This window comes from Astatotilapia calliptera, chromosome 14 (genome assembly GCF_964374335.1).
Source record: "Astatotilapia calliptera chromosome 14, fAstCal68.1, whole genome shotgun sequence".
Classification (NCBI taxonomy): domain Eukaryota; kingdom Metazoa; phylum Chordata; class Actinopteri; order Cichliformes; family Cichlidae; genus Astatotilapia; species Astatotilapia calliptera.
In genome coordinates, this window is record NC_137435.1 from 34,121,038 (window position 1) to 34,148,574 (window position 27,537).

General features: G+C 41.8%; 1 protein-coding gene across 15 annotated transcripts; it reads right to left on the reverse strand.

Moving 5' to 3' along the window:
* Nucleotides 1–1,126: 1,126 nt before the first annotated feature.
* pax3b (paired box 3b) lies at nucleotides 1,127–27,424 on the reverse strand. 15 transcript variants are annotated; one of them, XM_026192135.2, is made up of 9 exons: nucleotides 26,954–27,424; nucleotides 26,246–26,481; nucleotides 25,957–26,086; nucleotides 25,424–25,567; nucleotides 10,276–10,475; nucleotides 9,428–9,593; nucleotides 8,899–9,110; nucleotides 5,114–5,398; nucleotides 1,127–1,594 (listed from the first exon to the last, which is right to left on the reverse strand). In XM_026192135.2, exons 1-9 carry the CDS (start codon nucleotides 27,036–27,038, stop codon nucleotides 1,577–1,579), a joined length of 1,476 nt encoding a protein of 491 aa, XP_026047920.2. In that variant the 5' UTR covers nucleotides 27,039–27,424; the 3' UTR covers nucleotides 1,127–1,576. The 15 variants fall into 15 exon arrangements, with proteins under 15 accessions (XP_026047920.2, XP_026047923.2, XP_080144564.1 ...); XM_026192138.2 differs by having other exon boundaries at nucleotides 1,405–1,594; nucleotides 5,119–5,398; nucleotides 26,029–26,083; XM_080288438.1 differs by having other exon boundaries at nucleotides 1,405–1,594; nucleotides 5,119–5,398; nucleotides 8,887–9,110; nucleotides 26,029–26,083.
* Between the last annotated feature and the right edge of the window lie 113 nt (nucleotides 27,425–27,537).

The window sequence follows — 27,537 nt, forward strand, 5'->3', positions numbered from 1 at the left end:
ATATAGACAGAAGGACAAAGCAGGAGTGCTCGTGACGACACTCTGCTATTCACAATTTCACGGATAAAGGATTTTAGTTCTTTTGCTTTTTTTTTAATGACGTTGCTGACACACAGGACGCTCGTGACAATAAATATGTCTGGAATGCATCGGAAAACTAATCAGCATTTCCTGCTTTTGTAAGACGGAAGTTTAAAAAAAAACGTTTCAAACAACACAAAGTAATAAAAAAATACAATTTTGGCTTTGTCATTCCTTCGTTTGCTCTATATACTGGCTTTCCCTTCACTCAGTCCTTTCAAGGCCCTGAAGCCCTAACAAATGTGGTCCCCTCAGAGTGCTCTTTTAGCTATATTAGCAGTGTTTCCTATTTGTTTTGGACCCGAAAGCCTTCAAAGGCACATGTGTTGCTCCTTTGCAGAGTCCCAAACTCGATCCAGAGAATGACTTCAAGAGGCACATTTGATTTTCTTATTGTTTTAATGCTGAGGTTGACTCTAAGTTATGTGATATTGCACTTCTGGTCAGCTGGGAGAGTGGCTGTCTTTAGTCTAAACTCTTTTGCTTTCTTGCTTTCTCAAGTGTCTCCTGGTCGTGACTTGTGACCCGCTGGATTTTTCTTGCCAGGAGAAGATCTTTAGAGGTTTTTTTTTTAACACTGTGATCGATCTAGCTTGTCGTCCCCCCTCCCGTTCCGCACGCCTTTTTTTAAAGCCACTTCTCTGCCACCCTCTTCTACTGCGCTCTCATCTGTCACTTTCCTTAAAGTCACCCTTTGACCTCTTTAAAGTTTCTCTTTAAAACGACAAAAGGCCTCACCGTCTGAGACATCAATGAGACAGAAAGGAGGGAGAGAAGGCAGAGGGGGAGGGAGGCGGGAGGAATGTTTGAATTAACTTTCTCTGCCGTACAGCTGTGGTGTACATTAGACTTTCTGACACAATAAAAACCCACGGATTCGTTAGTTCGAGTTTGTTTTCCTTCTCTCTGGAATTTCTTTCCATGTGTGGGATGCTGAGATGTCAAATAAATGCAACAAAATCAACAAAGCCATTTTCTTCCCCCATACAATTTAAGGATTAATTTGGGAATCTTCTAGGCGCTCATGTGGTGCAGATACGTAAACATGGTAGTCTGTGATGATAGGTCGGGGTTCTCTGTCTTTACAGGCAGAGCTGGCCGTACAACTTCATCCTCGTAACACAGCAAATGGTCCGAACTCAGCGAGCACTGGAGGCTCCGCCGTTCATCTAAAATAGCAATGTTTGTGGTTCATAAAGAGTTTTTGCTCCCGTATTCTTTCTTGTGGTCCCTTCTTTTTGTTTTTTTGTCCATTCATCCTCCAAAGAGAATTAAGTAACATCCTGTAGTAGACAGTAAATGGTAAAACAAATTTGGTCCAGATATTCAAATATTTCTGTCACTACGTACACTCTCTCTCTCTCCCTCACACACACACACACACACGCACACACACACACACACACACACACACACACACACACACACACACACACGCACACTCTTGTGGGGCCTTCAGTGAATCTTGAAGCTGCTCATCAGGTGATTTCAGGCCTCAGATAAGGAAGGGTACCTGTAAAAGAAAAGAAAAGAAACAAAGGATGAAACAGTTGTTGAATTATTACCTGGAAAAAGTGAATTTAAAAAAACAAATGAAGTGGAAATACAATAAAAGAGATATATGGCTGCAATAAATTTTGGGCATGTGTTTTTACGTCCAGTTCTGCCAACATATGGCTGTTGTTAGCATCGCATGTGACAACAGTGGTTTGTGGTGTTGGGTCAGCGCAGAGAGATGTGAGAAGTGTAGGTATGTGCAGAGGGAAACTAAACTATAAACTAATTATTAAAGTGAAATTTAATGGAAGAATTTACATGTAGATCATGTATTTAAGCACCAATATTATTATTATTATTATTATTATCATTATTATTAATAATAATAATAATAATAATAATAATAAATGGCCTGTATTTGTATAGCGCTTTTCTAATCCCTAAGGACCCCAAAGCACTTTACACATTCAGTCATCCACCCATTCACGCACCCATTCACACACTGGTGATGGCAAGCTACATTGTAGCCACAGCCGCCCTGGGGCACACTGACAGAGGCGAATAATAATATAATTATAATAATAATAATAATAATAATAATAATAATAATAATAATAATAATAATAATAATAGCATGCTGGTTTAAATTCTTCTTCCGACTCCCAGAAACGACATTTTGTAATTAGTAGAATTTTTTTTTATTTGTGTTGCACTTATTTATTGAGTGTGATGTACAAACAGGGCAGAGAATCCCAGAGCACCTCGCAATAATGTTACAATATGTGGTTATCAATGTGACACAGAGACGTTGTAATACTCAATACACTACAAGACTTATTAAATATATATCCCAATATCTTAGAAACTATAAAAAAGGCCTTAGAATTGTCACTTTAATGTCTTTAATTTTGTATACATACATAAACCAAATGGTCCATTTATTAGCTCTCAGATTATTTTTCCAGTGTTCTGATCTTTTTAGTAGTTTTTTCTTTTCTTCTGTAAGCCTGTCAACTGTCCTTGCCATTCACTCACACTCACTCATCGGACGAGCGTGCCCACAGAGAATTATAAAGTAGTGATTCTGATAAGTCGAATTGTTTGGAGAGGCTATTTAGAGCCGCTGCAAGTTTCATTGAAAACACTGATATGTGCCGCCAGCGGAATCAGGTAGCTATGTTGCAATACCAGTATTTCAGCATTATATGTATCTATATGAAAATCAAAAATGTCTAATTGGCCGCAGCTTTTTGTTATAATAGAATTTTATCATTAATTTTTGTCATTGATTAGCACCTGTGTGTATAGGCTCCTCTATAACCGAGTATGTATGTTAAAAACCAAACGCTAAGGAACAAACTGGCTTTGTTTTTGAGGGCCGATTACATATGAAAGATATAATGGAAATAAGACTTAATGAACAGAGCACAGAAAACAGTAGCTCTGAAGATTTTTGAGAAATGTCATCGGTTCAACAAACAAAGACGTTTTTATGGGTCGATGAGCGCCCTGGGTCTCCGTGACTTGTTTGTTATGGAACAGTTTTCAGACTAATTCTGATTGGAGGCCTTTCCTAATACACAGGAAGAGATGTTTTATGTGAGATGTGTCCATTTTTTCCCAAAGTGAGCTGTAACTGGCACCACAGCCTAACAGGTAAAGAAAATGACAGGTGACCTTTGCAAAAAGCACCACAGAAATGTCTGCTTAGCAACAGAGACATTACATAAATAAAACCAAACAAGTGCTTCATGGATTACCGCTGTAATTTCCGTGAGGCGGTCCAGTGAGAGCTAACGTGTTGTCAAAATGTGCAACAGTGTGTGGACCAGTTTTTTCATACTGCTCTGGAACTTGGAGCAGCACTGTTCAACACTGCTTCCCCAGCTGACCTCAGTCCTAGCACCTGTTTCTAATCGCCGCCCTGCCAGAGGCTATTAGGATCCGTCCACCCCCAGAAAGGACCTTTCCTCTGCAGATCCAAACCCAACCACACACCGGCTATCCAGTCACACTGATTAATCACATCAAGATGGACTGCTCAGCCTTGTATCGCTGCCGAGGTGCGTGTGTGTGTGTGTGTGGGGGGGGGGTTGCATTTGGAGGTCTGTGTGTATGTAAGCGCACAGAGCTACATGTTAGCGGTTCATCATGTGTGTCGCACTAATTCTTTATTCTGTCCGCTTTAAGATATCAGACCGAGATATTTCATTAGACATTTGCTGCTATCGGATATTAAGTTAGATATTCATTTGATACCCGCCGCCCCACAGAGCTACACAGAGTCAGACTTGTTGGACCGTTGCCATGCTCTTTGAAGGACCCAGTTGTATTGAGGTTGCCACAAGGTCAATGGATGAATCTGATTGGTCAACCCCCTGTGGAGCAAAATTGGAAACGGCGGCCGCTGTAATCACGCTGTGACGGAAAACGATGTTGCCTTCCAAAGTTAGAGGGAGATGTGTTTGAAGTTGATTTTAACCCTTCAGGTAACAGTAATGCGAAGTGAAAAGACCCTCACTCCAGGTATTCTCTGAGGACTAACAGTCTGAGGAGGGCTCCGCTGCTGCTGTCCTTTACCCTGATGCAAGCTGACTCTGCAGTGTACTTCACCGCAGAGTTCAGTCTCAGCACCGGCCCAATCTCCTCTTAGATGGAATCAGATCTGCACAATTAACCCCAACACTTGAAACTGCATAACTGGACCCGCAAAATGTTAACAAGCAGTGCTACAGCTACCTGCGTCCTGTATGTACAAGAGCGTTTTTTTTTCCATTTGTGGAAGGAAAGGAACCAATCTGTGGTTACAGGGTAGACCTGAGACCACTGAACTACCAGCGTGCTCCATAATCATACACTGTAACGCCTGATTTGGCTCAAATGTTTTCATATGTAAGTAAAAGGCCACAATAAAACCAGTCAGCAGTTTGGACAAGAAAACTGGAGAGTTACTGAAAGCCATACGCTAGATTCAAAATAAACACAACTCTGTGGTTTTTGTTGTTCTTTAGTTACATGATCTCAAAGTCCTAAGAAAAGCATAGACATGAAAATACACCATATTTTACTGCAGGATACTGTATTTTTCATTCCTCTGTATTTATTTATTCATACTTTTCTGACTCTGCATGTTTTAATGCTGTACACACGAAACACAAAATCACTTTATAAAATACAACTAATTTCTAAGATTTTACAAAGTATTTAAAGTCTGATCTGTCAATGTATGCATCTATAATCTTAAAATACTGCTTACTTTTACGTCTTTATTAGACAATTAAGCAGGGAAGAAAAGACTGCTGCACCGGTGCTCACAATCAGGGTTTTGGAAATACAGGCTTTTTACTTGTAATAGAGTCAAGACTGAATACTTTTTCCATAACACATAAGTGTGTCTGTCTTTGTGTTATTGTTATCTTTTTTTTTTACGCAATTGCATTAAAAAAACTGCAAAAACAGGAACCATGTCTAAATAATGGCATTTTAATGCATTATTAACTAAAAGGTAGGAATAAAAAAGGTGAAGTTTATTGACCTTACTTTGTCCGTACTGGCTGTACTGGTAGGATGTCACATGGTCGACGGTGTAGCCCGGTGAGCTGTAGGATGGGGGGCAGTAGGACTGGGAGCTTGGCAGTGAGGGCAGAGCTGACATGGAGGGAACGCTGGTGAGACCCTCCAAGCCCTTGATGTGATCCATCCGCTGGCTGCAGCTGGCAGCCATGCCGGCCGGCGGCTCGAGGCCGCCTGTCAGTGGAGAGATGGCGTAGTCACTTTGGGGCTGATGCGGCACACCGCCTGGGTTCAGAAGACCCATCACCTGATTAGAAAAATGCAAAGAAGAGGAGAGGAATGAAAATCAGATTAGTTATGTGTTCATTTTTAAATACGAGTACTGAGACCGCCTCTAACGTTGGTAGGATCTGAATTCAATTCAATTCAATTTTATTTATATAGCGCCAAATCACAACAACAGTCATCTCAAGGCACTTTATATTGGAAGGTAGACCCTACAATAATACATACAGAGAAAAACCCAACAATCATATCACCCCCTACGAGGAAGCACTTAGGCGACAGTGGGGGAAAAAAACTCCCTTTTAACAGGAAGAAACCGCCAGCAGAACCAGGCTCAGGGAGGGGCGGCCATAATGAAATGTTAGTGTGGCAGATTATTCATCTTGGTAATAAGCGGAAGACCATATATGTGTCACCTCCCAGTGGTTTGCTCAGATAGGTGTAATCATTGGAACATAATGCGTTATCAGCATGGCAAACTTTAAAATGTCAAAGTGATTTTCAAACTTTCAGTGATTAGCACCTTAACCCCTATTTTCTAATACCAAAGGGGTGGAAGACATGTTTTCTTTTTCTTTTATTGTTTCTGATAAACCACTATAACAGCTTAAATATCTGTAGTTTCTCGAGTACAAAACACCACAGACACTAAGACCAACACCAACCCAAAGTAAGGAAATCCCCCTGTCGCATACATCAAAAGGCTGCCAGCGAGCCTGTCTCATACTGAGATAGCACCAGAAAGGAAGAATTAAGCAATTTGTTTCTGATCTTTGGCTCTACTTATTCTAAAATTCCCTTTTGACACTGCTCCAAAACCCATGGCATAAGATAACAACTTATCTCCAAGAGAGATATGCTGACAAAGACAACACAAAAGAAAGGTCTGTGTGAGCTCAGCTCCGTTCAAACCCTCCGAATAGATTTCCAGGTTCAGATCTCCGTTAGCTCTTGACCTGGTCTTTATTAGCGACCAGATAATCAAATTTGGGGGGAATAGTCCTTGGCCAGCAAAGAATGGAAAAGAGCTGCGGGGTGAAGTGTTTCAACTGGCTTCAAAACAGACCTGATATCACGACTCTCTTCGCTCACTCTTTGAATTTACCTGTTTGTTAACAAAATCCATGGTAAACCATAAATAAGGAATAGACTGACCTTATCACTTATGAAATTAACTCTAACTGAACCTGCTACCTCTAAATGTATCATATCCCACCTCCTTCTCAACCACGCAAAGGCCTCAAGGCTCTTTCAGTTGTCCTAATCAGAAGCAGGTACACCACTCTGCGTCCTCCTGGTCCTCTAAGTGACATATTATTCTACATTCACATACACACATGGTCCTGCTTAAATCATTTCCCAAGTAGGGGAGGTGAGTGGAGGAGTCCAAGTTGATTTTGAGAGGGGAGTTGTGTTTCCTCCTGTGCCTGGTAACATTTTCCTAAAGAATTAACCTGCATTTGAAAAGTTCGATTTAAGCACACAGAGATCGGGGAGACAACACGGCCAAATCAAACCACAACGAGCAGGAATACCTGCCCCGTGAGTGAATGAATTCTACTCTGATGACTTTCATGCTTTTGCTGTTTTAACCAAACTTCTAGCTACCATCCTTCCCCTTTCTCCCTACCTCACTAGGGGGCTGCCCCATCCAGGGTGTTTTATTTTGGAGCGCTGCCGTTGCCAGCGGCCTAAATCAGGGTTTAGTAGGGAAGAATGTCAGGATGGGGGAAATGTCTAAGATGGGGCATTCCTTCCCGTCCGTACGAAATATATACAAATAAAATTAGAACCTTTGCTTTCGCGCGGAAGAATGTTGAAGCAAACATTTTAAGAATGCAATCATGAGAAGGCTTCCTTGCAGCTGTAGTTTAAGGTTCGGTGCATGCACATGCACACATGACCACGCTGTCTACGTGTGCACAGTATTTTATTTTGTGCACGTCTTATCTGCGCAGGAGAACGGCTAAACATCTAAAAGTATGTGTGATGTATGCAAAACTAAAAGCTCTTCCACATGCTCCCTCAGTTTACCTGCGTATATTCAGATCATTTTACTATCAATGCTGAGATCAGCCAAATATTAGCACTGATCTATTTACTGATGTCAGTGGCTGATATTTCTTTGCTGTATCGCATCCTTCTTGTTCTGGCTAAATGTTAAAATATATTAGAATCAAGAGCTAAAAAGTTTTAAAAAGTTCAGTATTCTTTAACGGTTGACGTGTCTTTGTTTCCTTGGCACGGAGCTGGAAATTATAATAATAATAAATATAATCTAAACTAAAAGATAAAATAACGGCCAAATGATTATTTTGAACATTGGTGTCCGTGTCAGCCCAGAATTACATAATTTGTGCATTCCTAGCAAAATTACTGTGAGTCATTTGCGAATAAATTGGCTTTAGTTCCTTGCATGATGTATTTGAAAATCCTAAAAAATGCAGTAATAAATCCTCCAATCTAAACACAAGATTGAAGAGTTAACTTAGACATGCCACTTGACCATGACATGTAATATTTGTGTAAAAGATGTTGCAAAATCCTTAAGTGATCCTCTGAATGTTATGGAGTTGATCAATTATCTACACCGTGTGTGTGTGTGTGTGTGTGTGTGTGTGTGTGTGTGTGTGTGTGTGTGTGTGTGTGTGTGTGTGTGTAATTATGTGAATCTGCGTGTATATCTTTGCGAGTGTCTCCATCTTCACACTGCTGTGGCCTGTTCTCTGAGCCTCCACCAGGCTAAAATCTCATTTTATGCCTGTTAGGCTCTCTGACTCCTCTGTCTCCTCTGCTGCGCCCTCTGTCTAGATGCAGAGACCTTGGGACTTCATGCCCGATAATTGACTGTAATTGTCTTTTCACTTCTCATTTGTCACACGTTCACTTGTCCTCTGTGCTTCTTGAGTCTTCGCACTTATCTCCCTCAGCAGCAAGTGACCCATCAGCCACTGAGCGGAGAGCCTTGAAGCTATGGTGCAAACTGGAATCAGAAAGAAGTAACGCTGCTTTTTTATGTTTTTGCAACTTGGTTGAGACTTTTAAAGCTCACGTCACATGCTTCTCAACTTGAGTTCAACTCTTTGAAGTCATGTTCAGATTTAATTCTCCCCAGATACAGTATGTAACACGATCTCCATCTCCCAACCTAAAAACATCAAGTCAGAAGAAGCACCTTCTTAATTATGCTGTTTCCCTTGAACTAACCCATGACAGCGCAGACCCATTTTTACTGTCAGGAAAACTATGGAGGGTCAAAGTTCAAACTTTAACAGGAACTTTTTTCAATGTGTAAAGGGGCGGTGACACCGTGGGTTCTTATGGGTTAATTTAATCCCAAACTAAATGTCACTATGTGTAATTTAATATAAGAGTCAAGGTTTTTATTTTCCCTAAATATGATGAACAAAATCAGGAATCCAAGAACATCGGTGCTTTTTACACTGCTTGATATAAGTTCTTGTTTAATGTCAGTAATTAATCACCACACATACCTCCAAATATTTCTACCTTGTGTCTCACCTGTGGAGAGAGCCCATTCCCTATGGAAGCATTCATGGGATTGGTTGGTGCTCCAGGGCTCACAAAGCTGTCTGAGTAGCCTGAGAAGGAGTGGCGTCCGGAGGCGAGGCAGTAAGCAGAGCCTCCTTCTCCTTGTCCGCCGGAGGCCTGGTGGCCCGAGGAGGGAGGCAGAGGCTGGGGGCGGTGCACTGTGCTGGGTGGCTCTGACACTACTGGAAGCAGGAAAGATGGAGTTAGAGTAAACATTGTTTGGGAGAAGTGATTTGGATGCCTGAAAGTGAAATTAAAACTATAACATATCCTCCAGGCAGACTTCAGAGATCTATACTGAATTTTCACTTAAGTAAAAGCAAAACTGATGCTGTCAATATAACCTTCCACGTGAAAAATGCCAGAATAAAAGATATGTAAAGTATGTTTTTAATACCAACATAATATATAGGAATTTTGGAAAACAACATTTTTTATATATTAATTTGAAAAAGAACAACCCAACACCAAGAGCACTGCATTCAAAATTTAACAATACCTTGGGCTATGGATGAGGGGGGGTAGCTGCTGTCAGAGAGCTGGTAGGGCTGGATGCTGGACATGGCTGATGGTGGGAAACCCCCTGGAATGAGGTGATTAAATGCCATCAGTTGATTGGCTCCAGCTTGCTTCCTCCATCTTGCTCGCCTGTTGCTGAACCACACCTAGAAGACATCACAATGATGATGTTCAGTCAGTGTGTGTGTGTGTGTGTGTGTGTGTGTGTGTGTGTGTGTGTGTGTGTGTGTGTGTGTGTGTGTGTGTGTGTGTGTGCAACCCATCTACTACAGTAGAATCTACCATATAAAGGTAATAATGTAACACCTTTACGAGCTGTTGTGATGATTACAAATATTTTGAATGGTACAAACACAAACATATTCACAAATACACGGAGAAACATTTTCAGGGTGTGAAGTTGAAAACGAAGGTGGGAAGCAATGTGAGAGAAAAAGTCTGTGTGTGCGTGTATAACACGGCTGGTTGAGCTGACATACTGTGCCCATATGGACGGAGCTCATGCTGGGAGTGTTTACACTTCACATATGGAGCCCATGGAGGAGAATTTACTGGACTTCACATTAGAAATAGGAAAGTACAGATTGGGCCCCTGGGAGCAAAGGGTAAGTTTGTGCTATTGTATGGAGCAAAGAGAGATCAGCAGGTTGCCTTTAAATGGTTAGAGTGTGTATAAAGCCACAAAGTTTACGTCTGTTTCAGAGGGATGTTTAATGTATGGCAATGTTAGGTCGTGGCTTTCATGGTTCTGTAGGGTTGAAAAGCTGAAAAAGAGAGAGAATTTTTTTTTTGTAGATCCTGACCGTGCACGCATGTGCCTGCTCATACCTGCACCCTGGCCTCCGTGAGCTTGGCCCTCTGAGCGAGCTCCTCTCTGGTGTAGATGTCAGGGTAGTGTGTTCTTTCAAAGGCCCGCTCCAGTTCTTCCAGTTGCTCTGCAGTGAAGGTGGTCCGACTGCGCCGCTGCTTCCTTTTCAGCGGCAGATCAGGCTCTGACTCTACATCTGAACCCTCATCTGAGTGACTGGCTGCTCAGACATAGGAGAAAATAAAAGAAGACAGCCTTAAGAACAGGTCCATTAGTCTTACCTTATGACACATTGAAAGCCGAATTATGGTCTCTCTAGAAAACATAAAGTGAACACCTGAATTCCTGTTGCTGCACAAACCAACTGAGATTAAAGTCTAAAAACCTTTATTTATGATAAGGAAGAGATATCACCTTCAGCAGGATTGGGAAATGCTCACTTATTTGCCATCTGTTGTCCTTTGTTTATGTTGCTTATAGAAAATGTGTGTGTGTGTGTGTTGGGGGGGTTCAACTTCTTTACACACCCACACAATCACACACACAAACAGCCAAACAGACCTCCATTCAGAAGGAATATTCCAAGCCTAAGGAATAATCCCATCGGACATGATTCCCAGAGCACCACAGGGGGACCGGTGTACTAAAAGCCACACAAAAGGCTAATTTGGATCCAGGGGCCATTCTTCAAGTGTGTGAGGGTGTGAGTGTATGGACAGTAGCCTGAATGGCCAGAAGCAAGCTGACTCGATGAAAGGCAAACTGTCTTTTCAGTCAGGTGATTGCCGCTTTATGATCCAAAGGGACGCTATGCAGCAACTGCTGTTAACAATGTCTCCTTTTTCCTGTCAGTCGACATGCACAAAACTACGATTCCACAAGTCCCTCAGATACAAGTCAGTGAAGTGCCTGCTGTAAACTAGGCTGTGTGATTTTATAATGGTGACAAAACATTGGATGACATGTGTTGATTTGATTAAAACTAACCCATAAAAAGACTTATAATTAGAACAGGGCTGGATATAGCACTTATAACACTGATATTGGGAGGAAAATGTGAATGTGTATCATGCCTGGTTGTGTGACGTAATTCACTGAACAACAGATAGATTACTCACTGACTCATTCAATGAATAATCTGCCTGTTTGAAATGTATTATTGCAAAAGCATCCCCAGATTTTTTTCAGTAAAAGCTTCATGACTACAAAGTCAAAATGGATGAGAAACATTTAGAGAATCCAGTTTTCATCGGTCAAAAGTAACAATTTTATGAATGAAAAGAGAAGAGTGAGCATATATAACAATGACCGTGTGAGTCACAATCTATCGAAGTTAATGCAGTTGGAAATGAAGCACGATAAATCTAACATCAGTTTTACTCACTGTAGTAGCAGGTGTCTTATTAAGTCAACATGCCAACCTGTGAAAAATGGGACCAGATAATTCTTTTATAAATAAAGTTACTCCTTGACTAAACATGTTGGAGAACTTTTTCAAAATTAATCATTTACTTTAAATATACTATCACGTTTCCTTGTTATTTTTGTTGTGGCAAAAAGACTATAGACTGTGTGGAAGTATTTCTGTCTTCATCTGACTGCTTGGTCCGCAGCTGGAAACTAGTTAAATGTATCCAATCATACAGTTGTGTCAGTCAGGTCAGCCAGTAAGAGAGCAGAGAAGATGGGCGTCACACTGTCAAAGTATTCAGATTACTTTGTGATAATAATATTGTTAGTTGCTAATTAGCTCTACTTCATATTCTTTAGCAGAGAAGCAGAGTCCTGGAAATACAACAGGTAGCTTTTAGCTAAAGCTCTCATTCTGGGATCGAGGAGACGCTACCAAAATTAACTCACTATGGAATTAGATCAAATCAATAAACTCAGAGGTAAATCGACTACAGGGTACACATTCTTTGGACAAAACTGAATGCAAAGGGTTACTTTCCTCAATACTTTTTAACAAAATCATTGAATTCAACAGGTGTTTTTAGTTGTTTGGTTTTTTTTAAGTAATCCTGCCCAGCACTGTTGATCGAAAACAAACATTAAACCTTATGAACTGCAAATCCTCCCATTAGAGAAGCTCTTATCACTGAACTGTTTGCCATTCCTGCTTAATATGTTACACAATTTTATTTCTAAAAATGTACGCAAATTTTTGCTTTTTCACCCACTGTGATCTTCAGGCTGACTGAGCCTGGTGATATCATGTGTCTTGACAGCTTTTGTGTGTTTTTACTTTTCCTCACTGTCTCAGATTAGTATTAATTCCATTGTGAGCTGCGCTCTATAAGCCAGCAGTTTGGGTTTTTTTTAACACACTTACTTCAAACACTTCATTGGCTCCCTTCTAAGTTCACCAAGGCCAAAGCGCCCACTTTTTGTGTTACACTTAATTAATTCCCCCTCAGCACAGGGGAAGTTTTGTGTGCAACACTGTATTAGTTCCCCCCTCAGAAGCAACAATAAAATACAAGAGAATCCAAATAGCTCAGGGCCCCTCATGTGAAACTGATCCTCTCTGCCCCCCTTTGGCGATTTTCTCTTCACAACACCAATAGCAGTGGGAGTCAACTTAACATGCATTAGGAGCAAATTGGTAAAGAAACATTCAAGCATGAGGGAGGCAATAAGTAAAATATTTTCAAAGAGGCAGCAAGAGAAATGGAGACATTGCCTTAAGCTGCTGCTGAATATTTCTGCAATTTTGTTCTCTATGATTTCCAGCTCTTCTTCAGTCTGCCTGTGAGTTTAGAAATTCGCCATCGTAAAAAGACTGCAGCACTTCTCAAAGACACGATCGTTCGAAACTGCGGCAACTGTGGTTTCAGATAACAGCCGTTTTTGGAACTTCTTACATTTGCTCGTCACAGTTTTGGAGGCGAAACCTCTCTGGATTTGAGGGCCAACTTTTTTATATGACTAGAGGACTTTGTGCTTCAGATGGCGAGGAAGGAATTCGGGGTGTGGGGTATGTGGCACTTTGGAGTTTTTTTGGACAGGACGGCTGAAAAACAAGAGACGAGGCCTTCTTTTAGCCTCCCCCCTCCAGTTCTTGCGTGGAGGAGGGCCACAAGGAATGCCCCCAACACCACCACCTCCCCCACTCCACCCCAGCATGCACGTTCCTCGGCATTTCACAGGGATTTGGGTTTTGGGAAAGCTGAGGCAGCCCGGGAAAATCCTTAATCACTTTGGAATTACCTATCGGTTATGAGCGCTACCGGGGTTTCAAGAACTTTTCAAAAGAAGCGACAGTGTGGCACCTCTTAAGTCTCGGGAATCTAGTCGAGATACAATCCTGCAGAGAGGACCAAAGCTGGCTCGTTTCATTTCGATTCGTTGGATTGTAGTATCAGTTGATCTTAAGATCCAACGAGATAACTGTGTTGGTCAGTGCAACAAAACAATAGCAGCACCATGTAGTGACAGGTGAAAAAAAGTGCTGAGAAAACATCAGACTTGAGCATTTTTCACAGCAGCGTAACACACACTTTTTCGGACCTCCTTAAACAAGCACCACCTTCTCCTCCCTCTTCTCTCTCAGTCGCTCTCCCTCCTTCTCACCCTCTCTCGCACCCTCTCTTTGTCTCCCATCTCTCTCTCTCTCTCTGTCTTTTCCACCCATATTTCTCCCTCTGACTCTCGGGCTCTTTGTTGCTCCACAGAGTTGAGGTCTTTGCCGGCAATTTCCACGCTCCATCTGTGGAATCCGTCATGGCTCCCTCAGCCCTTCACAGTGGAGGGCTGTCACCTGCCCCACGGGGGAGCTTGGAAAGGGCTGGGGAGGGGCATGAAAAGGCTTCTCAGAGGGCTGGAGGGGTTGGGGTGGGATAGATGGGGGTATAGCCGGGGGCATTCTAACCCCCCCACCCCCCAAAGAACACCCCTTCTTCCAGAGGGAACTGTAAGAGCACCTGAGGGGGTGAGAAGGGAAGTGGAGGCAACAGGGGCTGTTGCTGTGCTTGTAAATGTACCCATGGGGATAGTCTGTCTGGGCATCTGTGTTTGCTTGGTTGTTGTTGGTAGACGCAAAGTACATCCACAGTTTTGTCTTTTAATACGGTGTGCCCTTTCGAACAATTTCCCCAGATTTTATTTTTATGTGTTCTAAAAGATCCAAACCTCTTCTGTCTCTTCCCACAGGTCTCCTTTGTTTTAAGCAACAGTGCAGCTGGTTGTCAGATGTCATTTGAAATCAAAATGGAGCCTCTCTCTTAAGATGGAAATCAACTGTGTGAGGTTTGTTTATGACATGTCTTTGGAAAAGACTTTAAACTGAGTTTACTGTGAATGTTAGTGGTGAAAAACAACAATGTGAACACATTTGGGAGAAGACACTCGTGGCATATTGTCATTGTGAACTTAAACTTTACTTGATTGCTGTTTCTTTCACAATAACATTATATGTATAAATGTTTTCTGACTGGTAAATAAATGGTTTGCATTGTCTGGATGGTTATTGTCAAGTTAAAACAGATTTTTTTTGTAAACAAACATTAAACATTAGATATCTATTTACAGTAAAATGTCAGTTATGGCCGCTCTGCTGTCATTGTAACTGTTATTTATTTATGTATTTAATCATTTCGGTCAGGTTGGGGTGTTAAAAAGCCCATTCCAAACATTAACTCTGCAGGCTAAAAAATTACCAGGACACTCATCATATTAAAATATGACACCAAGGTTTCCTGCTGCACTTACATATGAGGATTTAAGCCTAAGACTGGTCCCATTAAAACACCATCAGGTAGTATTAGATGCACAGGGAAAGAGGACGGGCTCACTGACCAGTAATAAATCCTTTATAACAAAACTACAACATTTGGTTATAGGCATAGTGTATCTAAAATGTTATGTTTGCCGATGTCATCAGAATGTAATTGTTCTTGATGCGTATCATCTGTGATAAAATTCATAAAGCAAATTTTTTTCACACACTAATGACATCTGACAATGACATAATTACTACAGTTTGTAAACTTTGCTACGTTTTGTTAGCAATAAAATTTGCATTAACGTTATAAATTTAATGAACGACAGTCAGTGCCTTTTATACTGTTATTTGGGATGGTTAGTGCAAATCGACTTTTGTGTCTAGAAATAAAGTCTTTGTGGCAATCAATTATTACAAATGTTTTGCATGTAAATATATATTTACAACAATAATTTAAAGAATCAGAAGTCAGTATTACATTATCTTTTAGTTTGCCTTTCAAATAATTAAAACGGTTTCCAAAAGCAGATTTGAATTCCTGCATTTTTTGTTTTTTACTTAAGGTATACTTCATGTTAAATATACCAATTCTATAATTGTCATAAAACCCACAACACCTAGGTGATAAAGGCTGACTGTGAGAGACGTGTTCGTCATAAAAGAAAGAAAAAATCTCAAATTTAAAATGTATTTCTTGGCACTTTTTACGATCTGAAATCAAACACATCCCTTAAATGCTAAAAATGTAATGTCATGCAAATTAAAGTGGCAGGTGATGGCAGTTCATGTGTTGTTGTAGGCAGAGCTGTGCCAAGAACGATGCCAGTCACCCAACCACCACTAAAGCTCTCTACACCCTGCAGCTCGGTTAAAGAGCTCTTAAACACACACATACACACACACACACACATGTACGCTCCTCATTCTAAGCTTTTAAAGCTACGTTAATCAAGCTTGTCAGCCCTGAGGCGTCCCTAATTCAGTGTCCAGTATTACTCGCCCTTCTCACATGGCTTAAAAGAGCCGATCAAGTCCACCATGATCTTTGTAATTACAAAATAAAATACCGGAGCAACATCAGTACATAGTGTACCCTACCTTTCCTACTCACGGAGGAAGCAAGGAAAGGTTAGATGGTGAGAAACCTTTCCCCTGCTTCCCGGATCTTTTCCAACCTTGTAAACCTGTGGTTTTGGAGTGCCCCATTTGCCGTCATCGCCTCGCTATCCCTAAGATCTGATCATATCGCTTTGGCACCGTCAAATAGCCTTAGCCAATCAAATTATCCACTCTAACTCTCATATCACTCCCTGTACATATGCATATGCTATATCTTGAAATGCAGTATTTATAGCCCCTGTAAACACTTGACTTCTCTCTGTATACTTTTGCTCCACCTCGGCTTAAAGGCTACAGGCATGCGGTCCCAGCTCTTGTCAGTTCATCAAAATCTGAGAAAATACGAGCCTTAAAAGGGTAAAATTATCTGAGCAGTAGAAGGCCTGGAAAAGTAGCCTCTGCGAGCTTGTCTGGGAGCTGGGGAGCATTAAGCCGCAAAATAAGAGAGGAGCAGTTGGAGTGGGAGGGAGTGTGGGTGGGAAGGGGTTAGAGGAGAAAAGAAAACTGTTTAATTTAACCAAACTGAAGCCCTGAGAGGCACACAGGGCACAGCACTCCGGGCCAAAACAACTTTTTCAGAGCCAAAAAAAGAAGGAAAAAACCCCCCAAAATGGCTCCCATCGTGCAACGCCATCCCAGAGAAGAGGAGAAAAAGGAGGAGAAGAGAGGGATTTAGCTGAAACACACTACTGGAAAGACTTCAGCATTGCTGGATTTCTAGGAGGGAGGGGGGATAGTCAGATGGGGACACAAAGGCTTAAATATGTCCACAGAGACATCACACAGTACACACTGAGCATACACGCCTGTGTGCGTGAGAGACGGAGAGAGAAGGAGCTGATGGGGATGTGTCCAATGTGGATTTTGGGACTTGGGGGAATTGACTGACCATATGTGGGCTATTTACACCCCTCTTTGGACATCCCAATAGCTCTTCTGGGGCTTTGGTTAACAGTGAGGGTAAATTGAGCTTCTGACACATTGCACCCCCCACCCATCACCCTCACCAAAAAAAAAAAAAACCCACAAAACAAAAGGCAGAGGAGACAAACGCAGCATTTATTTGGGCGGGCCGACCATGCTGCTCCTATTCAGCGGCAGGGGGACTAAGTGACTGGCCGACTGCATTAAACAGTATATAGAAGTCAAGGCAGGCAGATGCTGGGATGGATAATGGCTTTACTGACAGCTTATGGACCCATCTGCGACTCTTTCTGATGGGTTGAGAAAAACTGTGCATGTGTGCATGTGTGTATTTTTTGTATGCGGGTAGTCAAGAGGGAGGGGTGGCAGGAGAATGATCTCACTTGACTTGCTAAGAGGAGGTTTCAACCTTCACAGATGCCCTGTAAATGAGCCAGAGCTGTGTGTGTGTGTGTGTGTGTGTGTGTGTGTGTGTGTGTGTGTGTGTGTGTGTGTGTGTGTGTGTGTGTGTGTGTGTGTGTGTGTGTGTGTGTGTGTGTTGGCTAAAATGTGAATATACAGATAAATGGCACACGAGGACAAACAGTCATCAATCACTGCCTTGTTATGTGCAGAAAAATGGAATAAAGGGAGATGCTGTCAGTCAACACTTACGGGAGCTGTTGTGGATGTCAAGGGGGGGATCAGGAAGTGGCTACCTGTCATTTATGGCTAAATGTGTTTCTAACCCCGTTTCCTGTGTAACGTTAGGGGGGAGCGACCCTCCACAGCCCGCTGACCCTGCAGTTCCTTCTCTGTCTTTTAACTTTTGAAAATGTCTCTCAGCTCCAGTCAATGGGGACGTAAGCTGGCCTCACAGCCATATGCAATTTTTTTTTATTAATTTTGTTTTGCTGACAAGGAAGTATCTTCATCGCTGCACAAGCAGACCACAAGAACTATTTTTCTTCTACAGAAATTAGGCAAAGAAACAATCCATGGACATGTGTTACTGTTGTTTTTGTATTTTAATTCAAGTATAAAAAACATGAATAATAAAATCTAGTGAGATTATGGATTAGAAGCAACAGGCTGCATAATTGTGCACTGATTCATTTTTTATGGGAGAACGTGGACATGAGTTTCCAACTTTTTACCTCAGATAGTAAATATTACAGAGGAACTCTGGGTTTGGCAGTGAATCCCTGTATGAACAAGGACATACCTGTAATCAGGTTCTACACAGTGGTACATTCACTCAGACAGCTTATATATGGTTAATTTCTTTTCATCATAAATGTTGCTCAAATGCAACTTGTGCTGGAAATCAACACGTTCTACCACGGTCTGTAGAAATGCACTGATATTTGCATATTTAAAACCAGTACTGGCCAGTATCGGCCTTTTTAGATGATGTCTTACCGTCGAATTTGTGCTCAAAGAGTGTCTGCCAGTGTTTTACAATTTTATAATTAAGAAAAAGTTACAGCCGTTCAGTTAGCTAGTGTACCTTATTAAACTATTGTCTCTCACATAAACAACAACAGGAATAAAGACCCAGGTAAATGTTATGACTTCTGTTTGACCTGTTTAGCTGACATCACTGTCCACTAATTAAGGTAGGCTAATTCATTCACGGCTGTACGTGAACAAGGGTTAAGTAAATGTATTTACACATCTTCTCTTCGTGCTGGAAAGGACAAATAAAACCTCTTTTATCTCTCTGTCTCCCTCTAAGCCTGACACAGCCCCACTGCCCTATCTGAGCCACCACACAGTTAGCAATGTGTGTGATAGAGGGTAAATAAGATGAATAAGATAGAGTGTTAAATAAATTATGTCTCTCATGCTGGTTACCACTGCCAAGTCTAACAACTTTGCTTCCAGAAACCCTGAAGAGCTAAACAAAAAGAAAAAAGAGTTAAAAAGTTTTTTCTCAATTAAGTTGATTTTCTGAAATAATATTGGCATTTGATGCAGAGCAAAAATGTGCTTTTTCTTTGGCTATATCCCAAGAATTTAGAAGTTATCATAAACACAGAATTCTATAGTCAAAATAGCTTTTTAGGAAAATACTGATTATGAAATTCTACACTGATATTAATGTTTAAAATGAAAACGCAGTTAATTTTTAACCCATTTGAATCAGGAAAATAACAAAATCTTGATTCTACATAAATAACTGAAGTTTTTAAAGCCTTCCTCATACTCTTTGAACAGGCAAAGATTCAAAGATACAAAGTGATGAAACTAAATCCCTGACAGGCCCGAAGCAGGCCACAGGGCGTATACGGGACAATACTGATAAATCTGTTCAACGATTCTGTGTCGAGTTGTTCAAGTTTAAGAGTTTTCCTAAAACATATTCCCACAGGGCACGACCGCAGCCTTAACACAATTTTAAAGCCTCTTTTCCAACACAAACACAAAAGCTCATGGGCTAATTAGTTAACAAAGCTGTGAAGAAGAAGTCAAGCTTCATCAGTCAGGTGATTGACAGCTGCCTGTCCCTCCATCAGCAGCATATACTGGCCTCTGCCATCTTTGACACTCAACCCTTAACCCCATAACGCGCACATGCACAGACTCACACACATTAAAAAACATCCAATCTCCCAAACAGACAGATATATATATATGAGAGGGACAGACATGCACTCACATTCCTCCTTATTTTCTCAGAGATGCACACTAACACACTCATGCACATTAAAAAACAACCTCTCTACCCCTTTCACCCCCCCAGCTGTTGTGCCTATAGTGCATACTTGCAGCAGATAAAGAGGGGCCTTATTCTAAGGCGAGCCATTCTACTTGACCTTTGCTGGGCCTTTTCACTCTTTCACTCCCTTCAAATCGTCTTTGGGGCTTGCTCACTCTCAGCTCAATGTGGCTAGTCCATCACGGGTGAAGGCTGGGGCGCTACCGCGGGTCTTGAAGGGGGAATACCCCAAATAAACCCCATCACACACCACTGCCCCTTCCCCCTTATACACATACATGCGCACACACTCAAAAGCCCCGCCCTTTTAAGAAATCACCCTGACTTCAAAGTTGGTGTGCATTCATTAATTGCCCTTTGAATTGATATCAGAGTGTCACAATAAGAGTGTGAAAGGAAAAAGAGGCTTTAATGAAGCATAGAGCGGCCATTCATTTGCAGATAACTATGTTTTCATGCTTGGATAGTCATCATGCATGGGCTTATTAGAAAAAACTCACGAGAGAGGGAGGAGTACGGGGCAAGGAGAAGAGAGGAGAAGAGAGACAGAGAGAGCCCCGGGGCAGAAGAGAGTGATTTGGTGCTCGACCACTTGGCCCTCGTGCCCCCCTTTGCCCTCGTGCCCAGGGACTCACTGAGTGACACATTCATTCTTTCAGTGGACAGACAGAGCCCTCTTCACCAGACACTTGGCTCAGGCCACTAACAGCTAATAGCTACAGGATCTATCGAGATCTTATTGGTTCTGTGTTTGTCAGATCTGATGACAAAACAGCAACTGGTAAGTTATTAGGGCAGTTACTTTAATTACAATTTCATTTACTTTTTTTTTATAATTGAAGTCTTTATTTGTTTTTAACATTTCACAACTACAATTTCATTTACTGATTATTTCGCAGTTATGATTAATGACTTTGGTCTGTGAAATATCAGAACATGTGCGTTACAAATTTTAGAAAAATCCAAGGTCACATCTGTCTTATTTGTATCTATACCCAGACACACAAATATGTTTAATATACAGTTAAACAAAATAGAGGAAAGCATCAGACGCTCACATCGGTGAAGCTAAAAAGAGAGAATCTGAGGTATGTTTACAGACTGACTGGCTTGTTGTTTCAGCTTAGCAGCTTAGTGAAAAGTACAATAAGTTTTCAACTTTGAGATTTTATTTGACCCTTTTTGTAACAGCCAGAAATAAGAAAGAAATTAGTCTATTACGTAAGGTAGCACACACCCACTGCCTTAAGTGTTCTGACGTGCATAGGCATGAACTGAAATAGATAGTTTAAATAATCTTTAGATAATAACTATAGTTTATATACAAAAGTTCAAGTTAAAAGTCTGCCTGAGCTAAAGCCTTAGGCTTATGTCCTCTCGACCCATCCTCTGCCTCCCCTTCAGCTCCTTCACTTTTTTCCTTCACTCCTTCCCCCTCGATCTGTTGTTTTCTCCAGTCATGGCATTGGTCCAGGGTCTGCCCATGTATCACATTTGCAGCACGCCATCTTCACCCCAAGTGGCAGAGAAACCCCGAGTCCCTCCTTCACCCGCATTATTTACACAAACAAAGTCCTGCTCCGTTTCTGTGACAAAGCCAGCTAAATCTTTATGGCTCTTTCATGTATTGTCTGCTCACGGTTCTCTTTTGTCCCTCGGCCATTGGCCCAGGCCACGGATACAATGAGGCCGGCAGAATGGAGGCAGATTGAAGGAATGCGCCTCAATAAACCTAATTATGACATGATGACTGCGCTCACCATGGTAGGGGTTTTTCAAAGATCCCGGGCTTATTCAATTAGCCCTTTCCAGGATCCCCTTTCACCAAATAAAGTTATCCCTTTGACTGTTTGCATTGCAGAGTGGAATGTGTGTGTGTATGCATGCATGTTGTGTACGCGCACACACGGCCAGCCTAAATGGAAATGTATTGGCCCTCAACAAGGCTCCACTGTATTATCTGGCTAATTTCACCTAACTAAGTATGGACTCCAAAAGATATACTGTGAAAATGTGCAGCAGGGGAGGGAGGAGGTGGGGGCACTGTGACTGTTTTAATCATTAACTTTGTCTCCAGGGTTAATTACTATGAGGCTGAGAGGTTGGTGCAGCCCAGTGACAGGTCTGCATGGCCAACTTTACTATCAAGGATGTATTTATTCTGAAAGAGAAGAGGCATTATGATTTCGGGGAACCTTTCTTTTAGTTTCAATTTCCTTGTTGCATGGGAATTTGGAAGAAAATGTTTACCTTAGTGTTTAAGCCCTTATATAATTAGTTTAGAACCAGGCTGCTTATATATTTCACCTTTTAAAATTAGGTCTAAATCCTTCATTGTGACTATGACTACCAATAGGGGATTAACGCAATAAAGCTACCTTTTTCAACAAATGTGACTTTTTGTTGAAACATGGGGTTTTTTTTAAAGGACAAAACGCGGTTGGCAGTGATGGTGTTATTGCCACCGCTTTATGTCAGTTCACTGAGATCGAAGACACTATGTGCTGCTCCAGTTTAAACAGCTGGGCAGCCGCGACATTTACAAATGGGAACTTTTAAAATCAGGCTTGAAATTGCAATAAATCCATACACAATCACCCCACAAACGGTTAATACAGAGCTTGATTAGAAAACTTTAGAGAGTGGACTGACTTTCCTTTGTGCGCTCCGGAGGATGCGGCTCAGATATGAAACGAGCTCAGCGCCGCGGGCTGAGGGACAGAGACAGAGAGGAGTAGGAAACAGAGGGAGAGGGGCGGTGTTGCTCTCCAGATGAAAGTGAGATGAAATAAAAGGGTCGATTTAATCTGCTTGAAGAGATTTGGGGAGCAAGTGGGGGTAGAAGAGGAGGTGGGGGCGGTGGGGAGTGGGGTGCGGAGGGTTTTCGGAGCTGTGCGCAGCGCAGGACGGGTGGCCGGGGGGTGCACCATTGTGAAGCTGCGCTCCGGGCCAGATCGGGGTTCTCCGGGGAGAACATTGGTCCCCATTCACCGCAAACACTCTTTAATACACTCCCTCCATCATTAAATGTGACATAGCACAATATCGACATCATTTAGAAGACATTATTGATGTTCGAGGGGGCAAGGCCGGCACTCCTCAAAGAATCGATAATGGATGGCGTATTACAGGCTGGACACGGAATTCATGCGTCGAGGAGGAGAAGGCCACTTTGTACTGTTGACCAATTACATTCTGAACATTATGACAAACGCGGTGATTACGCTTCATCAAATACTGCTTAATGGGACAATGTTGCTTTAAGCGCGTGGGGTTGCACACAGCAAGAAACTTCTTCAAAGTTTACTGTAGTCAGACCAAAAGAAACAAAAGTTTAAAGAAATAATTTAAACACAAAAATTGTAACTAAGCATCTTTACGTCTTCATTTTTAATGCGCTTTTATTTTGGTTTACGGGTTTACTAGCTCCATCTTGCTGCGTGCCACTTGTTAGCTTACTTTCAAAGTGGCTAACCGACTGTAAATGTTTAATGTACACTTTCAGCGCACACGCGAGCGGCAGCGTGCGCGCGCGGGTTCTGGGAGCGAGCGCGCAACTTCGGGCGATACGTGAGCGGATTTCAGAGGCCTTAATTGTCATTCTGAATGGCAGCCGGCTCCTTTTAGCCGACCCCAAAAGGAAACATTTTGTAGGTGAAAACGGCCATTTTCTCTCGGTGAACGGGCCCTCTAAACCGCGCCGGAGCGCTCCCTGAATAATTCATCCTTCATTGCGGCCTCATAATGTGCGTCGTTGGGCTTTTCTGTGCAGAAGCTCTCCTCTCTCCCCCCACATTTTTTTTCTTTCTCGGGCTGAATTATAAGCAGGTTGCCTTCTACTTCTTTTGCGCCGGCCAAAGCTGTTTCCAAGCTGGCCTTTTGTCCTCGTGCAGCCCAAGCGTGAGCCCCAAATAGACTCTCACGCCTTTGTCTCCCAAGTTCATCCCTGAGCGTCCCGTTGTGCGCGCGAGGCGTGCCTTTGTGAGGAGATGGAAACCGTTGAACAAATGTTTGATCAACTCATCTGGGGGACATTTTGTCTCCTCAAACCAGAGACCTTTATCTGTCCTCCCCCGACGCAGACAGCGAGCGAGTGCTTAGAGGGAAACAGTGGGTTAAATGTTGACATTTGGCGGCTTAAACTGATTTAATAAGTGGTAGGAAAGGCAATGGAAACTGTCGTACTTTTGTAATAAGCAACGCATTCTAGCATTTGGTGCCAAACGGCTGATAGATAGTAATAGCTTGATTATGAAAGCAGCCGGTAAATAAAGGTTTCGTTATAATGCCGCCAGTTCCATAGAAAGATGGGGATAAATGGAGCGGACATCCATCATTCGTAGTGTTTCTCTCCTGAATTATATGCCTCGTTTCAATTTAACCGACCCTCTGAGTGATAGTTAAAATTATAATGAATTTTTCCAGGAAGAAAATGTTTAAAGTGATTTCACCGAGTAAAGGCTGACACGCACATTACCACATTACAGGCCTTTTTAGGAGTGAAGCTGCATATGCGCAGTAATAGTTGGGAAGGTACCAAATAAAACGAATTTCCACTCTAATGACGCAGCTTAAAGGTAAAGTGATGACATTGCAAATGAGGTAGTTAACTGGACCTTATGCAGCTATGAAGTAATGATACCCCAAACCTCAAACGTCACTAATCTCCAATTAGGCTTCTGTCTGAGTGCGACTGCAGGCAGGGGAATATGCCATGTTTCATTCACTTAACAACTACTTAAAAAAAAGTAATAAAAGTAATTAACTTCCAATTTTAAAAAAAAAATTCAAAAAGAAAAAAAACTATCTATTTATTAATTATTTTCATAACACTCGAATTTCTCCGCAGATTGTGAGACTTTTCCAACAGGTGCTTACTTTTCTTCTTTATTTATTTAATGTTTATAGTCGACAGCATTTTGCAGCACCAATAAAGATCGATTGGTTACATTATTAAAAAAAAGATCAAATTACTGCATAACTCCAATTATGTTTCTATATTGCATGAAGACACTGCTCTTACAAGTGCTGCGTGGATTTATGACGCTCCATAAGTACACAGGAGTTTTTGAAATATGTGCATAATAATATGCAGTTACTGTAACGCGGCTATTGAGCCCCACATTGCTTTTAAACCACACACACACACACACACACACACACACACACACACACACACACACACACACACACACATTCTTACTTTTTTCCCGCACAGAGCCATCACCTGCTGTTTGATTTACGGTACGGCCTCATGGGAAAAGCATTAGCGAAGAGATATGGTCGATAAAGAATTCCTAACAAAGCTCCACGCACACACTTTCTCCACCCACACACAGCAACTTTACAGCAAGCAGCAGCTTCACAGACAAGGCCAGTTCACCACCAAATGAAGCAATGTTATTTTACACACAGCTCAACAGGTTGGAGGTGTGGAGGCTGTTGTGGAGATCATGATAGCGTATGCCCCCTTTAATTACAACAACACAGAATATAGGCGGGTGTTTCCACTTTCACTACACTGATAGGCAACTTCCCATCTTGAAATGACTGCAGCAAACTGAGACCGTATCTGATCAAACGGGATTCTGCTGAGCTCTAATGTTTCTAATCAAGCTCACTGATATGAAAAAAGATAAGTCGTTTCACTTATTTTCTTTCGCAAGAACAAAAACAATAACAGCTGGGAGAGTTCACTCACATCTGTCTCCTAAGATGCCTTCAATGCTGTGTTTGGCCCTCCGCTCGTTGTCCTCCAACTCTTTCTTCTCAATTTCATCTTCATCCTCTTCTTCGTCGCCTTTTCCCCCAAACTTACTCCGCATTATGCGACTGATGGCGCTCACTGTGAAAGTACGTTAAGATAAAGGAAAGCAGTTAGTAAAAATAATTAAATAATTACAGTAAATATTTTTAAGTCTGGAAGTAAAATTAATGTATGATATGAATTGTTTTAAGAAGTGGAATAAATGAATAACTAATAGTTAAAGTATCAAAAACAACAATCTGGAATAAATTGGTTTGTCAGAAATCTTAAAAAGTTGAAAAGTTGCCGTTTATTTATTGTTTTATTTTCCAAATTCAAAATATTTTTATCAGGATGTAGATTTAGTAATTAAATGTTGGGGGAAAATACAAATAAAAACAACTGATAATAATAAAGTAAAATTTTTGAAAAAGTGTAGCTAGTAGGCACACTCTGTTCTTTTCTGACTTTTTATTTTTATTTTTTACCTGACGGAACGTTGTTGCGGTCACAAATCCCATCCTTCAGTAATTTATCCCGAATCTCCCAGCTAAACATACCCGGGTTTTCCCGCTTGTATTCTTCTATTCTCCTCTCTACGTCCGGCGATGTCCCCTGCTTCAAAGGTCAGAAAAGTCGCTGTGTTTATTCACTTGTTGTGGCCCTTGGGGCACAAGGCACATGACTCTATTATCACTAAAAATCAACAGGTTACTAAAATGAATCTACGTCAAACACCCTTACACGAATTTGGATCAAAGAGACTCCGGTCCCTACCTTGGGTTTGCTGCCTCCGATGGCCCCGGGTCTGATGGAGCCGGTCTCCTGGTACCGGCAGAGGATTTTGGACACGCAGCCGTGGGAGACACGGAGCTGTCGGGAGATGACACACGGCCTGATTCCATGGTGGGCCATCTCTACGATCTTATGGCGGATGTGGTTGGGCAAAGGTCTGCCATTTATGAAAACTCCTCCGAGCTGGTTGACTCGGCCTTGACCCAGCGGTGTAGACACTGGATTGAATCAAAATATTACGAGAACTGGTCACCACAGAGAGGGCAAGTTTAGCAAAGACGCAAAAATAATATATAAATAATATATAATTATAGCATTAATTATATAGGCTATAAACAGCAAAAAAAAAAGGGAGGCGACAAATGCTCCACTTGACAAAGAATAGAGCTGATTATGTTATCGGAGTGGGGCAAATATTTATGAAAATTAAAATGGCCTAAAGTTTTTTAAAGGATAAATTTGAACAAAAAAGTACAAAAATGTGAAAACATTGTTAAAAATAATTAATAAAACCTAATACAAATGTTAAATATCTGTCAATTGAGATGTGGGGCTATTTTATAGGTATATAACCTCTAATTCCTGTCTTGGAGCTGAGCTTTGGGACATGACTGTATAAAAACAATAGTGCCTTTTTGCTAACTAGCTCTCAAACGCAGAAAATCTTCAGCCACTAATGCGTCCTTTTACCTTCCAGAGGGAAGCCGCTGCGGGGATAGTTCTGGGTCAGCGAGGGTCGCATCATCCTGGGTATTGACCCCGCCAACGCAGTCATACCACCGACACCCCAACGACTGCAGGAACCACCTCCTCCAGCTGCTCTAGCACCGACCGAGCGGCAGGTGGACGTTGTTACAAAGGTTTCCCCGTCGACTGTGAGAATTTTCCCCGAAATTTATCCTGTGTAGCTTCGGAGAAAAGTTAGCCGTGCTCGTGCTAAAGCCAAGCACCGTCCCGGGACAACCACGAGCCTCTGATGAGGCAAATTTGACGAGGAAAAAAGGCAGAGCGTGATTTGGGGGTCGTTAAAAGAGTATGTTTCTCATTCTGTTGGTTTTAATCGCCGGTATTGAGGTTTTCTGAGAAACGCGGGTGCTAAGGCGGTGTAGCCCGGGAGAAATATGTTGTTGTTGTTTGTTGACACCGGTTCAAAGTGAGAGCAGCCCGTCAAAAGTAGCGGAGCTCTTCTGTCTCCCCTGGTCAGCGCTCCCGGCTTTGATTGGTAGAGCGTCTGCACTCAGTAGGCAGCGAGGCGCGCGGATTGGCTGAGACTG